Raw genomic sequence first — 17,448 nt, 5'->3', positions numbered from 1 at the left:
AATTCTGATAAAAGCTTGAAAAGTTAAAAAAGAAAGCCTGAAAAGGTACACTGTGCTGTATACTGCATGAGGAGAAAACCTCATGCGAGTTTCAAGAGGGAGAAAGAATATTGGTGTGATGAGAAAACATTTTCAGAGTTACTTAAGAATATGCTATTTATTTTCTACTTGCTTATGACAACATGAGGTCCCAGAAAGTCTGTCTGTGCATATGTTGAATTAATGATTACTTAAATGTGTATGGTATTAGAAATGCTCATACAAGTGCAGATTACTGAAAAATTAGGATTTAGCATTACTTAGAGAAGTTAAGATCTGTAATGTGAGTTAAATTGTCTTGTTGCAATTAGAAAAGCTCTCCGAAGAGGTTTTATGTCAGCTGGCTTGTGAAAGAGAAAAGTTAGAGTGAGTATATTAGAGTAATATTCAGTCAGTCCTAAATTCTGTGGCAAGATTGAAAAGCCATTCTGATATATTTTTTAGAGAAAGCTTTCTGCAGCATATGTGCCTTACAAACATGGTAAAAAAGCAGTGTCTTGCTTTTAATTAAGTCTGTAAAAGCAATGGCAAAAGGAATCACTTTGTAAAGTGTATAAACAAAACCAGCTAACTTATAGTTGGAGTCTGCATGTGTTAGAGTAGACTTATAAAAAATAAGCTGTTTGCGGGTAAGTTGTTTTGAACTGATACACCGTGAGAACCATATGCAACATAAAAATAGACATAAACCACGACCAAAAGATGAGTTGGAACTGTGTGAGAAAATCTCATAATTAATTATTGAAGTAAGAAGATTAGATTAAACACTGAGGCAGAGTGTTCTGTAATATCTGTTAAAATGCTCAAAACACTGTGTCTGAAAGAAGGTAACCTGAACCAGTTATGTACATTGTCAACTTTTTCTGGGAAATGTGTAGAACTGAATGGTTAGAAAGTACTTATGAGTGAATATAAGAATAAAAAATAAGATTCAGTTCCAGATACCTGATGTTGTGAATGTTGCTTTACAGTGGATCATTTGATTTGTCAGATGCATGGCATGGTGGTTGGAATGCAGAATTAAATTACACATCACAAAATTTTCGATCTGATGATTCAAAGAACACGTTTATTTACTGGCATTGGTTAACTAAATTTGCAGATGACTGAAAACTGAATGTTACTGACAACTCTCCTGATGCACATTGATTAAAGAACACATTCATTGAAGCGTATAGATTGTACTTCGTTGAAAATTACAGTAACTGTGCAGTGTAAAACTGACTTGAACATCATGGAGCATATGAGTGTGATTCAGAAGCAAACAGGGTCTATTGAGTGGGTCACTAGCATGATTATTGTAGTGAAGTCAGACAAAATCTGTGCATTTTATACAAGACTTAAGTAAAGCTGCAAAAAGGGAACAATGTCCACTTCTTACAGCTTAAGACTTGATGTCAGTCATGCTAGGAGCAAAGTGTATTTCTGTGCTTGATACGTACCAGCAATTATAAGAATAAAGCTTGATAAAGAGGATTCCAACGTACATACTTTTAATTTACCTGTGGGGAGGTGTATGTTTCTAAAACTTTGATTTCGTATTTCATCAGAACCTGAAGTGTTTTATAGAACTGTTGCACAGATAATTAGTTGAGGAATGATAATGATGTTAATATAACTGATATTAAGGGAGCAAACCAAGAAGCAGCAGTCTGCAAAACTGATTTTGAGTTACTGAAACCTCAATCTGGACAAGAGTATTTGCAAAAATCAATTGATAAACTGAAATGCATTGCATGTGTCTTAAGAAGCTTTAAACAAGATACTGAAAAAGAATGAGAAACAGTGTAGAAATCTCAGAAAGAGGACAAATTGATTTAGGTTCTAAGAAATGATTCAGTATCTTTCAAAACTTATTTCAAACCTTATAGAAGTAATTTTGCATGGACAAAATTATTAGAATGTGATAGGGAATGGTACTGTTAGTGTAATGTAGCAAAGGAGCTTTGAAATACTACTAAAACAGTAACCAGGGAGGTATTTTGATGCATAGAATTTAGTCACTTTATAAGTAGATTCCAGTCAGAATTACATTGATGTTGATGCATTGATACTGCAGAAAGGTAAACCCACTAATTATGGGTCAAAAGCCTTTACAGAATATCAAAGGGGGTGTGCTCAGACAGGAGACATAACTGTTTGCTACAGTGTATTGATGTGGAAAGCTCCAAAAATATATGTATGGAAAAGCTGGTTGGTGGAAACAGATTATGAACTGTTTCAAAGTATATTTAAGGTGATCTTGTTCAAGTTGTCAACAGCACTGCAAGGAATATTGCTGAGAAGTATGACTTAAGTGTGAAGTATAAACCAGGCAGGAATTGCTTATAGCATATATGTTGAGACATTTTTATCTACCAGAGCAACAACGGGATTTGCATAGAAGAAAAGCTACATATGATTTGACTAATTCCATGGTGGCCTGTGCTCAACAGAAATTGAAACATTTTCATTGGTGTACTCTGAGTGATTTGTGGTTGAGAATGCTCTGAAGTGTAACTTTGAAGGGCTGTCCAGAGCAACAGTCTACTGAAAAGGACATATGATCATACTTCTATTTAAAGAGGAAATACGCTGTATACAAGGTCTGATATTTAAAGCAGGTGAAGTGGTAGTGCCAGCTCAGCTAAGAAAATAAATTAGCAAGAATACAGGAATCCCAAGTGGGAATTGTGAAGTGTCGAGGAAAGGCATTTGATGTGCTCTACTCACAAAAGCATGTAATGCAGACTGAGCAAGAACTAAGTGACTGTTCTATGTGAATTTCATATTATAGCTATAATCCAAGAGAACTGATACTGTACACAGCACTCAGATGTGTTTTGCGTGTACAACGATTCCAGAAGTCATAAAGTTAAGGAACACAAGTGCTGGAGTTTTCAGTGCACTTAAAGCTGTGTTTTCAAGACATAATGGATTGCCTGCTATGGCTGTGTCAGATAAAAGTCCACAATATGTAGGTATAGAATTCAGGAGATTTCAGAGCAGTGAATAGTTCAAAATGTGGTCTGTAATCCACTCTATCCATAGTCCACTGGTAAAGGGGGACAATTCAAATTGTGAAAATCCTCAAGCGATGTCACAGCAAAGGGACAATTCATACTGTGAAAAACATCATTAAGAGAAAGCTTACATCATTAACACTGACCTTTGAGTATATGTATATCTAGCCTTTTGGCAATATCAAAATACAACTGTGTAGTGTGTATATCTTAAACTCACTGGTTCTTAGACTTGAAGAGTAGACTGTCTGTCTCAGTTCCCTTACTTCATACAGAAAGCATGACTTCAGTTCTAGAGAAATTGAAAGAAATGCAAGCTGGACAAAAGTGTTACTGTGAAAAAATAACAAAGGTACCTTTATTATTTGAAAGAGGGGGGTAGAGTAAGAGAGGGAATCAAAGTTTCACAGAAAAGCAGTGGTTCTGAAAAATTGTGAACAGATGTATTTTTGTACTGAAGATGGGAAGTTGCTGAGAAGAAACAGGAGACATTTGTGAAAAAAATGATGTATCAAGAAGCCTGTGATGACTACCAGTGCTGTATTTGGGAGTCTTCCAACCAACAGTTTTTTTTAGAAGTATCTGGAGAGAGATGTAGTCATGTGTCTTGTATAGACATTTCTAGAAGCAACATTAAACGATTCAAGTTTTTAATCCCTTAGATGTAGTCCATGGATCTGAAATGGACAGTGACATTGAATTTCAGTGTACTAGATCACTTTGTGGAGTTCTCATGCTGACTAAATTCACACTAGAGTAGCCTTCTCGCGCCAATATTTCCCACCAAAAAGTGTCTGAATGTCTACCTATGGTAGATAGGTTATCTGATGTTACTGAACTTGTTATTGTGAATGTCATGGTTGCAGCCTGGAAACAGAAAGAAACAGTAAGAAAGCTGATGATTTGTGAAGGCCACTCCTCAGCTGGACATATGTCTTTTTATTAGGCATCTCAGATTAGAGTCATATTATTTCATCTTCTCGATGCGGTCAGATGCATTTGACCACCACCTCCCAATAGCTTTGAAACAAGAATTCTTGTCTGCCAGTCTGGATCTATGGTTCTTCTTTTTTTGCCTCATAGGTTTTATGTCCAGATTCCTGTTACTGAGCATGCCAAGGGAGAGCTGACCATTCCCCCAAAGTTCAAGGAGAAAGAAGCTTTTGGAAAAACCCTAAACACTGTTTTCATTAGGGTTCCTTGTAACCTGGTGTATATCTGATGCTACAGCTGTATGAACTATGTTGCAGTCGAAGGTACCTGCCTTTGTAGGCAGCATGGCTGATGTCCTACTTTCATTAAAAGCTATGTCAACTTTTCCTAATATTGCATTACTTTGCAGTGAACCTCTATAGGGCTTGCAAAAAAGGGGTCATGGCCCATCTTACAGAGGGTATGTTGTCCTCCTTCATCCTCCTCTAAGCATTCCAGGGTTTGCATGAGAAAAATGCTGCAGAACAGCAGACTGAACTGGTGGTAGGGCAGTTACCATCATTTACTCAAGGCATAAAAGCCCTCATTTCAGAAAAAAGTGCCAAAATTATAGAAAGGTACACATTCTGGAGCTGCTCAAATTTCATCATTGAGTTTTTCTCTGCCAGATGAGTTTTTGGGGGGGGGGGAGTAATGTCTATGACTATGGTCTGTCTATCATCATCAGGATGTCTGAAACAAACCCTTCAAAGGAGACCAAGAAAGATTTTACTTTTGTTTTTGCTTTTGAAGACTGGATGATTCTGTTCACTTCTGAATTTGAACACTTTCAGCCTTCACATCAGTTATGTGAAGTTTTACATGGTTATTTTTATAGATGTTGATGACACTGAATCTGCAGAAACTTTGGATTGCATTGCCGAACATGCTGGATCTATTAGCACTTCAGCACATGGAAGCCACTCATAAGTTCCTGCAGTTAGCTCTGAGCAAGCATCATTTGCAATACATGGTGCTTTTGTCTCAACTTTTTTTTCTGCTCCCTGTGTCTTTCATAAGGCATTATTTATGGTAGTGAAGGCCTGTTCAGTAGTGCAGCCTTTGTGTGTTCCCTGTTTGAGTAAGTGGATTCTGGTCCCCCAGTTAAGATTATGTGGTGATTGCAGTAGCCTGGAGTTTGCATTGAGTGCATTCACTTTGTGAGTACTGTTATCTTGGCAAAGGTTTCTTTGTATCTTAAACAGAACATTCTTTTTATCAGCATAATTATGGATTCTGTCCACAGCTTTGCTTTCATGCTTTTAAAAAAAGCTCAGGAGCTCCAGGATCTGGCCTCCTTGTTGGAGGTGTACTGATGGTTCTAAGCATGCCTTGTGGGGCTGATGGCACTGGTAGTGTTCATTATCACTATGATATACCTCTGTCTTTAGGGCCTTTACATCAACTGGAAGCAAACTGCTATTTAGTCATTAGATGATGAGCTTGTTTTGGAATCTTGATGTCACTCCCTGAATTACTGGGTCTCTTTCTTCAACCTGGAAGTGAGTTTCCCCTTCCCTGACACACAGTTTCATACTGGATACATTTCTAGATGGAAAATCTGCATTGTGTCTTCCCAACTCTGTGGCTGCAGGAGTTCATTTAAGAAGCATCTCTTTTTCTTTCCTTGAATTAAGGGCAGTGCTGTTGGCTATTCAGCCTTTACAATAATTCCTTAGGTCCTACTCTCTCCTAATGACCTGAACAAAAGGGGTGAGGATGCTTTTGTACTGAATAGAGGAAAGTGATCCAAGGGGAATGATTTGATATGGTTCACCTTCCTGGTAGTAGTCCATATCATGGAAGAATCAAATGCCCTAACAGACACTGAATAGCAACTTTAAATACATTTGTAGTTGTGGTTTTGAAAGACCAATGTTCAGGCTGCCATTTGAACATAGAGCATTACAGAAGTGACTCCTTTGCTCCAAAGAGAATATAGTACTGCACAAATTCTGTTCCCATCCAACATGGGAGAGTAGACTGCAAAAATGCAGTCTTGATAGAATGTGGAAATCTTTTTCTGCAGATTCCCCAGTTTCTACTCATCCTTTGCAAGCTGTTGAAGTTTCAAAGAGAAAGGTCAAGGCTCATTTTCATTTCCATGTAGTAGCCCAGACGAGCCTGATTCTAACCCTTTTGAATCTTGGCTTTTTCAGAGACTGATTCATTGCAAGTGCTGAAGGCCTTATGTCTGCAGCAGAATAACCACCTCTACAGCTAGATGTGACTGTTGTAGTAATTTTTGGTAAACTACTGGAAATCTCAAAGACAACCTTAGAGTTATTAGAGGCTGTTAGGTAGTCTTCCATTTGTTAGACCCTACATGAGCAAGTGGAAAATATTCTCCTTCTTGGGTAGTAGATAGGTTTCCCTCCTCATTCTGTAAATTGTCAAGCTTGCCTGACCTGTTTCAAGTACCTTTTGATTATTTTGCTATCAAGCTATTTTTTTTTAATTTTGTTGTTAGGTTAGTTGCTGCTCCATGGCATCTGGGGGATTAGTGTGTTCGCCACTTACCCTTTACTGTGCCAATGAGAGTGTTGTACACCCCCTTCCTGGGATTGGCCACTTTTGAAAGTTAACCTTTCTGCAGAAGTATGTCCCAGGTTTTGGCTTTACTCTCCAGTTCTGCTCAATTTACCCTTTGTAGTGTGCTAACAAGAGTGTTGTATACCCCCCTCCTGGGATCGACCACTCTGAAAATTAACCTTTCTGCAGAAGCATGTCCCAGGTTATGGCTTTACTGTTCTACAGGTGACCGTCACTAACCGGCAGGTTTTAAATTTGAATTAAGTGGCTCACTTTAGAGTGATAGGGTAAAAGCCGCGGTGGTACAGCGGTAGTGTTGTTGCCTCACAGCAAGAGGTTCTCCTGTTTGATTCTCGTCTGGAGTGCCTTCTGTGTGGAGACTGCATGTCCTCCCCACAGTCGCGTGGCCTCTGAAAGACATGCGTGAATGGGCATGCCTTCACTGAAGGTTGGGCGTCGGGCTGGCAACTTGGCACCATAAAAATGTACTGCCAATCATTAGCGGACCGGAGTTCCGATGTGGTGCACCCTAACTGGGAAAAGCTGAAAAGACAAACAAGACAAACTTTAGAGTGATAGGGTAGTGGTGTGCATACTAAACGTATCTGAAAATACTAGGGCCCCCATCCCATTTCCAGCTATTGGTATTTCCTAGCTGTTTTATCAACCACATCTTACATTTAACCTGCTGTTCTGATAAATCAAGGCAACCAGTTTATACCAGTACCATAAGGATTATAGTACAAAAAATGTAGCTTTCTATCTTAATTTTTAACCATAATTGCGTCAGATTTCTTACCTAATCTTGTAACATTGACACTGACCTGAGGAATTTTAGTTCCACTGATAGTTTTTTTTTTGTGCTGCTGCTTAGTCAGCCTCTCATGGTTGGTGGCCAAGTATAACCTGGTTGCAAAACTCTGTATCTGGTAGTAAAAACCCCACCACTTTTGCTAAACCTGTCGCCACTGTAGCTTGGGACCGTCCCCTATTCAGGTGTCTGACCTGAGGTTATGAATTCTCTGCGGTGCTGCATGCACCATTTTTAAAATTTTGCTTTTAGGTTAGTTGCTAGTCCTTGGCATCTGGGGATTAGTATGCTTGCCACGTGAGTTTTTGCCCTTTCTAAAGGTACAGGTGGAACCTGGAACACTTTGTCTCTATTTACTGTATTGTTTATGTAATACTTTGTTACAATGTTTAGTGCATGAACGACATTGTACTCACTTACCGTAACAGCGATGCTCGTGCTATCTGAGATATGCTAGGTAGACTCGAGCTGTAATTGTCTATGCAAGACTGCTTTATTAGTCTCCAGTAAACCAGCTAAAGTTATTTTTATCTAAACTATCTTTTTTTTGACTAGATAACTGCAATATTCAAGTAATTTCACCTTTTGTATGGAATAGTAGACGAGCAACCAGGTGACTTCGACTGCTATAGTTACTTGAGCTGATCTAGCTACTCTGGTCTGCCTATTTTAGAAGATGTTAAACGAGCTGTTGTCATAATTTTGTTAACAGTCTTTTCTTTGCCTGCTAAGATTATCATTACATTACCATACTACTGTGCTAGTTCAGGCATTTGATTGTTAATGATATTTTCAGCTTGATTACAGTTAGGGTACCATATGACTTGCAGTTTATGTTGTGTATGTTATAAAATGATACAGTCCCAGTCTTATTTTAAGTCTAGACTCTATGTACCCACAGAAATACATACACCTGTGATATATTGTTCACTGCTTAGCTTTACTTTAGCTTGCTGCACTTATTCTCATACTGCTTCACTGTAATTCTGGCTCTGCTTACCCTCTTAGCTTTAATTGACATTCATTCTACTCATGTTTGTCCTCTAACACCCATATCTGAAACTTTTTCTCTTTTTATTTTACAGTTACCCTTTACTGTGCTAATGAGAGTGTTGCACACTCCCATCCTGGGATCAGCCACAGCTTTACTCTTCTTTACTCTTCTGTTCTGTTCAATGTACGAGGCCACCGCTCAGCTGCAGATTTTGAGTTTGAATTTACTGGTGTACTTAAGAGTGATAGTGTAGTGGCGTGCACACTAACTGGGTTGCAAAATACTAGCCCCTCCCCCATTTCCAGCTATTAGTATTTCTTAGCTGTTTTATTTCCCATATGTCTTATATTTAACCTGCTGTTCTACTAAATCAAGGCAACCAGTTTATACCAGTAGCATAAGGATTATAGTATAAAAACTGTAACTTTCTAGATTAGTTATTTTCAAGCATAATTGTGGTAGGTTTCTTATCTAATCTTGTAACACTGGCACTGACCTCTGAGGTATTTTACTTCCACTGATAGTTTTTTTTTATTGTGCTGCTGCTTGGTCAGCCTCTTGTGGTTTCAGCCTGCTCCGTTTGCCCTTGCTATGCTTGGGCTCACTCATCTCCCCTACCCTACCACCAGTTACCACTTAGTCCCACTTACTCTACATTTACATTTTGACCAAACCTTTCCTGTCTCCTTCTAGTCCTCCTCTTACTGTTAACCCCATCCAATCAAATCTCGCTACTTTCTACCTTACCATACCCTCCCACAAACTTTACAACCACATATATTGAACCACTACTCCACACTCCTCTCCCTACTTCTTACCTCCCACAGCACTATACCCCCTCACTTCAAAGTACACAAACACATCTTTCCATTTCATAGCTAGGTTTACCTTCATATCATCAATCCTACAATGGACGAAACCGCTTCCTCGAAACCCGAAGTGCGAACATCTCCGAAGTCGAATTACACATAACTGAATGGCAAAACCTTGCCCCCTTTTTGGCCCATGGTAGCACTGGTGTGGCGCGGCCGAAAATGTCGAATTCGACATTATTTCGATATTTGGACCATTTCACGGTTTCGATTTTGCAGAAACGGTTTGCTTAAGTGGCCGGTCGATCATGTGTGATCGACTGTATGAAGGTAAACCTCGTAGCAATCTTTGCCACTACATTTACACATTCACTCAAACCCTTCCTCACCTCAAGACCCTAACAAAGTTCCATTCTCACACCAGTCCCTTTTTCCTAATACACCTTCACACGGTTTCTTACCTACACTTCTATACATATTCCTCTATCAAGATTCCTCCTTTCATACTTTCTTACCCACCCCTAGCATGCTACTCATCTTTACCTCCACTACTGTTCTTCTACTCTCACAGTTGTCCTCTTATCATACTAAATTATCTCCCAGAATCTTACCTTCTATGCTTACTCACCCTCTTATAGACCTACAAACTCCCCACAATTTAGTAATAACTCCATCCCTATTTATGCACAATGACCCACTCATACTCAGGATAAAACAAGTTCCCTACCAATCTCACCCCTAAAAACCAAACCTAAATACCTAATCTACTTCCCTAAGATTCTTAGACTTGCACAGATCACCAAAAGTTGATTCCTGTCTGGAGATATCCACCCAAACCCTGGCCCCATGTCTGGTCCCCCTCTCCATACCCTCACCCTCCTCTCTCCCCAATCCCCCCTCCAAGTGCTTAACCTTATACTCCCTGAATATACACAGCATTCGTAATAAAGTCAGTGAATTCCACTCATGGATAACCCATAACTCTCCTGACATAATAACTCTCACTAAAACTTGGCTTAAACCCCATAACACTGACAACAAAATCCTTCCCCCTGGATACAACACCTTCCACCTAGACAGGGTCCACAAAAAGGCAGAGGAATAGCTGTAATATATTCTGACCAACTTAACTTGTCACCTTTGACCATTTCACTCTCCAACTTTAACCCAGAAGAACTCTTAGTAGTCAACTGCAAACTTAATAAGCACAACAAAATTTACAATTGCTGCTGTTTATATCTTTTCTGGCAATAATATCCCCATATTTGGAACAAGTTCTGTCCTGGTTCACTCACTTCATATCTAATGAAACTGTAATACTAGGTGATGCTGGCAAACCCTAATCACAGATTTCTCTAACACTAGTATAAATCTTCATGGCTTCACACATCTTATCACAGTTCCTACTCACTATGTTAAGTCCACCAACTCTACCTGTATACTGGACTGGATCCTTGTCTCCAATCCAAACCTATACTAGAACCCAAAAACATTACTAGATTCTTTAAGTGACCACTCTCCCACATGCATTCAAAGGAATTCCTTACAACACATTAGACCTCACAAATATAAAAACTGTCATACTCTCTCTTACTTCAACCCTGAAGTATTCAGTGACAGATTCTCCTCCATAAACTGGTCTTTACTTTTTCACATACCCCTCGGCGGTGCCTTACACAAATTCAACATAATTGTCCTTGAAATTCTTAACTCCCTTTCTCCCCTTAGGAAGATCGGAGTAAAATCTCTCTTTGCACTTTGGCTGTCGCAGTCCATGTGCTAAATGCTCAAAAGAAACAATGCATGGAAATCCCCTATACACCTCCAAAACTGTAAAGAACTCTGATAGCTCACTAAAAAGCTTGTCAACAATGACAAGAAAACCTTCTACCTAAAGCCACAATCAAGCCATTATAGTAATCCAAAAAATGTTGGCAATACTGTTAATAAGATTCTTTACCCTGATAGCTCTAGTTCACCTAACCCCTGTCCTAACAATGCTCCTCTCGAAAATGCCACTGTTCTTAACTCCTATTTCATTGACACCATCAGCAAATTAACCCAGAATAGTAACACCTCCAACCTCACCAGTTCCCCCTTTCTCTTGGTTCTTAACACCACCTTCTCACTCAAACCTGTTCCCACTGCCTTTATAAAATCTCTACTTGACAAACTTAAGCCATGCTCTCCCTTGGCAGTTAATCTACCACCCTGCTTCCTAAAGCTTGCTGCTAGCTCTATAGCCTTCCCTGTCTCCATCCTATTTAATTAATTTATCCAAGAATCTACTGTCCCCTCTATCTGGAAACAATTCTACACTGTTCCAGTCCACAAAGGAGGACACTCCACTGACTTCTGTAACTGTCAGGCTATAGCCATTCTATTTCACCTCTGTCCGGTTCGATTCTCAGCTAGAGCATCATCTGGGTGGAGACATGCGCGAATGGGCATACCTTTGTTGAAGGTTGTGCGTCAGGGCTGGTAACTCGGCACGTAAAAATCAACTACCAATCATTAGCGGACCGGAGTTCCGCTGTGGCAACCCCTAACCGGGAAAAGCCAAAAGACACAAACAGACAATGTATACACAAGCACCTAAACACACTGTTTAAACTCAGCCTCTCCACAGGCTACGTGCCCACAGAGTGGTGCACAGCAATGGTTAATTACGCTCCACAAAGGACCCCAGGAACTATCACCCTCTAAGCCTGACTAGCTTGGTCTGCAAAGCTATGGAATGCATCATCATGGATCTCATTAACAGAGACATTGGAAACCTCCAAACACTGGACCCTACCCAGTTCGGCTTTGTTAAGGGCAGATCATGCCTCCTAAACCTGGTGAACATCTTTGAGACAGTTACTAAGGCTATAGACGAGGGAAAGCTGGTCCACACAGCCTACCTAGACCTCGCAAAGGCCTTCAACACCATTCCTCACTCGGGTATTATAGACAAGTTCACCAGCCTGAACATAAACCCCTATGTCACGAGATGGGCTGCCAACTGGCTCATAGACAGACCCCACAAGGTAAGAGTTGCAGGAGCTAGGTCTGACTCTAAACCGGTTACAAGTGGCATTCCCCAGGGCTCAGTCCTAGGACCCCTCCTGTTCGGCATATACTTCTCAGAAGTACAGGCAAGCACAGGAGGACTGTGGCTGACCAAGTTTGCAGATGACTGCAAACTAGGGGCTATAATTGACTCTCCCGCTGACACAGACATCCTCCAAATGGGTCTCACTGAGACAAATACCTGGTGTCAAAACCACGGCCTCAAGCTAAATGCCAAAAAGTGCATAGTCATCCCCTTTGGAAAAAGAAAGTACACACAAACTACCACATAGGTGGTAGCCCCCTAAATACGGAAGACGTAATATGGGATCCGGGGACCCAAGTAGATAGTAACCTCTCCTTTGATAATCACATTGCCAGAGTGGTTAGAAAATCCTTCTATGTGGCCCACCTAATCATAAACGGGTTTGCATCCAGATCAGAAGAGGTCATTGGGCCCCTTTACACATACCTACCTATAAACCTATGGACTATTGTCTTCAGGAAAACTTACTCTCACGCACCTAATATGGCTTCTGCCCAAATCGTAGCACAACTACTGCTCTAATTTCCTTCACACAGACTATCTCACAAGCCAGAGACAATAACAAACTAGTCTCCTATTTTTAGACCTCTCCAAAGCCTTTGACACTGTCTCCCACTCCAAGATCCTTACCAAACTGTCTGAGCATAATGTTTCTAATACTACTCTTAAATGGTTTTCAAGCTACCTCACCAACAGGCAGCAGTCTGGCAAATGGCTCTCTTCCTTTTCACCCTTTCTCCTTGTATTGACAGGGAGGAAGGGTGAAAAGGAAAAGTGCTGTTTGCCAGACTGCTACCTCACCAACAGGCAGCAGTCTGGCAAATGGCTCTCTTCCTTTTCACTCTTCCTCCCTGTCAGTACAGGAATACCACAAGGCTCCATTCTCAGACCACTACTATTTAATATCTTTCCTAACTGTCTTCACACTTCCTGCTCTCATTCTTTTCTTATACAATATGCAGACAATTACACTATCATTTCCACCTCATATAGTCTCTCTGACCTCCACTCATTAACCCACAACTCCTTCCACTCTGTTAAAAAATTGGTCAACTAACAATCAACTCATACTCAGTCCTAAAAAAAAACCTTCCCTTATTTCTCTCAAAATCTCTTCCTTGTCTTAAATCTTCATTTACTGTCACATTCCTTGACAGCACTATCATAAATGTTGAATCACATACCAAGCTCCTAGGGGCAATCATTGATGATAAACTGAAATTCAATCTTACCATCTAAAACTGCATTAAGAAGGTCTACCAAAACCTGGACTTGCTTTATAGAAATAAAAAAAATCATCCCTTATGACTCAAGACTTTCCCTTGCCTACACCTACCTTCTTCCCAGTCTTCTTTATGCCTCTCCAATCTTGACCAAATTACAATCCTCTCTAAAGACCAAGCTTGAACTCACTCAGAACACTGCCTCTCTCTAAAAACTCTAAACTGGCTAGAATTTCCCCACTAGCTTCTACTACCTCAACTGCTTCTTATTCACTCTATCCTCAACAGACCTTCCTCTTGGCCTGCCACCTCCTCCCTCATCTCCTTATATACTCCCACTCACTCTCTTTGGAGCTCTAATCAGTTCATCTTGAAATTTATAAGCCCCCCAAAAAATTGGCCAAAACTTATATAGCTATTAACTTGGAACAAACTCCCACTGAACATTAGAACTTTACCCTATACTCAGAACTTCAAAAAAGCCTTAAAAGAAACTCTGCAAAACTCTTGGATCTCCACATGCCAAAGCCCAACCTAACACTCTCTCAGCTCCCCACTCCACTTACCCTTCTTCTTGCCATTCTTTTCATGATCTGCTGCCATCTACTCTATTCTGTTGTATTTTCTCTCTTATTTATTAATTCCAGAGCCTGCTAACCTGTTCTACTCTATACCCAGAGTTCCATATGTAATTATAGCAACCACCACTGATTGTTATTATCATTTAGCTTACTGCCTGCTGATTAAAATATTGTTGTACTTTATATCATATTTTTTTTTATATCTAATGGGACAGCTGTATCTGAGTTTTTACCATGTATTCAAACCTATTGTACTATTACCATCTGCTTTTTAAAGTATTCTGTATGGAGCTTTTCTCCCCAGTCCTCTGCTGAAAATGGGTCAGTTGGACATACCTGGTTAACAAATGTAAAAATAAATAAATAAATGTATGTATTTCCCATCTAGGTGTAGTGTTATCTGCTGGAGGGCAACATTTTGGCCCAGCACAAGTATGAATATGATGAAGTGATTTCTGAAGGAGATCTGCGATTCTTCATCATCCCCCAGAGAAAACTCATGCTCAGTTTTGTGATGTGAACTATGTAACTGGCATGCATTCACTTCTGCTTGTCAAAAAGGCTGGTTCAGAAGACCTGTGGTATGCAGCTGGCAAGTACTCCATGTGACCACCATCTCCATCCACCGTATTTTCAAGCTTCAGGTTCTTTTATAGAAATACCTCTGCTGAAACTTTCTTTTCCAAATAGTGAATTTCTCCAATTAATTATTTCTTCCTGAGGTGTTAACCAAACCATCTACTTATCCTTTAGATTTCTTCCCAGGTGGTGAAAAAGAGCCATAGTATGGACATGCACTCCAAGTTATCATTTTTACTTATATATGGTACATGGGCATAGGAAGACAGACCAGCTCTGTTTTATTTGTACTTGTCACGGATGGATTTTTAAATGTCAAGTAAATCTTAGCCTGATTAATTCCAAGCTGCATTGTTTATTGTCTCTGGAGGGCTAAAGCATCCATGAACAATGCTGTAACAACATATTCAGTTGGAGAGTGTGAAACAGGTAACATTGTCTGGAATTTGCCCATATCAGATGATCATCGTGTTACCCTGCTGCAGTCATCACACTTGGGTTATCCTGTCGTCAGGCGGTCCCGCAGTCGGCCGGAATTCCAAAGTCTTGGTCCTGCGTCGGTTGCTGTCGCCTCTTCCCTGACGTCAGTGCACCAGGGGTATATATAATGCAATCAATGCCATTTTCTTCAGTCTTTCTTGCCGCGTGGTGCCCGAAGCAGAAGCAGTTCGCAAGTGCCGGTCGGCCGACTCCTGAGATTTTCGAATTCGAATTTCAGACCGAAGTCTTCTCTTTTCTTGCCTCAGACCGATGTCAGAAAAAGTTAACAATTGTATTTCTTGTGGGAAGCAAATACCTCATAAGGATTTCCATTCTTATTGCATACCTTGCCTAGGCCCAGACCACAACGTCACTTCTTGTCGGTTTTGTGCTAGGTTTAAAAAGCGTACTATTAAAAGACGCTTTGATTTCGCAAGACACTACTTTGGTAGGAAATTTAACTACAACATGCCGTCGGAGCAACCGACTACCGGCGTGCACAAAAAATGCAGGGATAAGGACAGGCAGCCCAGACCTAAGCCAGATTCCGAGGCCTCGGCTGATCCGGTCTCTGGTCCTCAGTGAGGCTCCGACGCAGCCCCTGACTACCGCAGATCTGGAACCCAAGACTGCTTCGGAAATTTTGACGGAATGTACCAGGCCAACGCAGCCTTTTACTTCAGGCCCTTCCGACGACTTTACTTCAAAAGACGTCGGTGCTACAGAACCGCCATCAGTTTCTGAAGGTGTTTTCAGATCGAGACTCTCACCTTTAAAACGTTTTCTAAGTCGAAGACTCCTTCTAAAACTAAAAGGACTGCACTTCAGTCTCCTGTTCAAGGCCCTATGCCTAAGAAACAGATGCTCAAAATGGCTGAAGATTTGATTTCTTTAATCAGGGGTTCACAGCCCCCTCCTGACAAAAGGCCTAGACAAGAGGAAGATTTTGCTTCCTCTGAGCAAATGTCCATTTCTTCAGACTCCTCTGAGGACCAAGACTATACCTTCTCTCCTTATGAAGATTCTGATGCTGAGGACTCTGTCCACTCAGCTTCTCCTCCTGAAGACTACTCCTTTGGGGAAACTTTACACACTATGAGGGAACATTTTCACTGGGAAGGTCAAGACTACTCTGATTCAAAGAAAAGGCTCAGAGAGTTTCTTTTACTCCCCCAACACAGACCACTTGCCATCCCACCAGTTTTGGACATTGTGGATGATGTCTGTTTAGAATCCAGTATCAACCCAGACTCTCTACCTCCTGCTCCGGCTAAGCCTGACAGATACTACGGAGTGCCTGATTCCCACAAATTTCTTTACAAAAGCCCAGTAGCTGACCCAGAGACTATCTCCCAGGTTCTCAAGGGGGCTAAGGCTTCTATGGCTAAAAACCCAGTACCTTCTGAGAGGGATTCCAGAGCACTAGACAGGTGGGGGGAAAAGGTTTACACCTCAGCCACACTAGCTATGAGGGCACTGAATTGTCAATTTCATATGCTTAAGTATCAGCAATTTCTAATCTCTCAGTTAAAGCAAAGAATAACTACTCTCCCTCAACAATCTGAATTGAAAGAAGTACAGGATCTGTTGCACGTCACTGAGCAGGTGGGCAAACATACCTTACAATGTGGGTTTGATTCTTTGGAGGCCTCCTGCAGAGCAGCTGTCACTGGGTCTGTTATACGTAGGCATGCTTGGTTAAAGGAACAAACTCTGCCTGATCATGTTAAAGCAAAACTACTAGATGCTCCCTTACAGCAGGATGTTCTTTTTGGAGTTAAAGCAGAAGAAGTTTTAAAGAAAATGGAAGATAAGGCAAAATCTATGCAGACAGTCAAAGATTTCCTACAAGTACAACCCCCTCGCTTCAGCAGAAACTGGCCAACAAAAAATCGGTCTTTTCCAGCCATTGACAGACCGCAGAGGGGTAAATACAAACGCCCAAGGGGCAGAGGACAACCACAAGCCCAGTATAAACCTCGCCAATGGGGCACTACAACACAGAAGGGAGGAGAAGACAGGCCTCAATCCACCAGAAGGCAATCTCAATGACTTGCACCTCATCTGGCCAAGCAATACTCTCTTGGCAGCCCCTTTGGGGGAAAAACTCGCACTTTTTGCAGACAACTGGCAGTTAGTCACAAAGGACAAATGGGTCCTAGACATAATTTTACGAGGATACAGATTCCACTTCCACACCTTGCCAATGAAAAGAGGAATGCCAAACCTACCACAAAATCAATGGGCAGAGGCACAAAAGCAAATTACAGCTCTCATGGACATGAGAGCCATTCAACTGGTACCTACTCGAGAGCAAGGCCAATGT

At 40.8% G+C, this 17,448-nt stretch overlaps 1 protein-coding gene across 1 annotated transcript in view; it reads left to right on the top strand.

The window, feature by feature from the left end:
* LOC122798540 overlaps positions 1-1,209 on the top strand; it is a 1,608,245-nt gene extending 1,607,036 nt beyond the window's left edge. Inside the window, exon 18 of the mRNA XM_044067582.1 lies at positions 1,011-1,209. Within this exon, the coding sequence (XP_043923517.1) occupies positions 1,011-1,022 (12 nt within the window). The 3' untranslated portion in view covers positions 1,023-1,209. The remainder of the gene's footprint in view (positions 1-1,010) is intronic.
* Positions 1,210-17,448: the final 16,239 nt, after the last annotated feature.

Source organism: Protopterus annectens, chromosome 3.part1 (genome assembly GCF_019279795.1).
Source record: "Protopterus annectens isolate FY-2018-M chromosome 3.part1, PAN1.0, whole genome shotgun sequence".
NCBI classification, from domain to species: domain Eukaryota; kingdom Metazoa; phylum Chordata; order Ceratodontiformes; family Protopteridae; genus Protopterus; species Protopterus annectens.
Note: the sequence above shows the minus strand (reverse complement) of the source record. Positions and strands in the feature narration are given on the sequence as shown.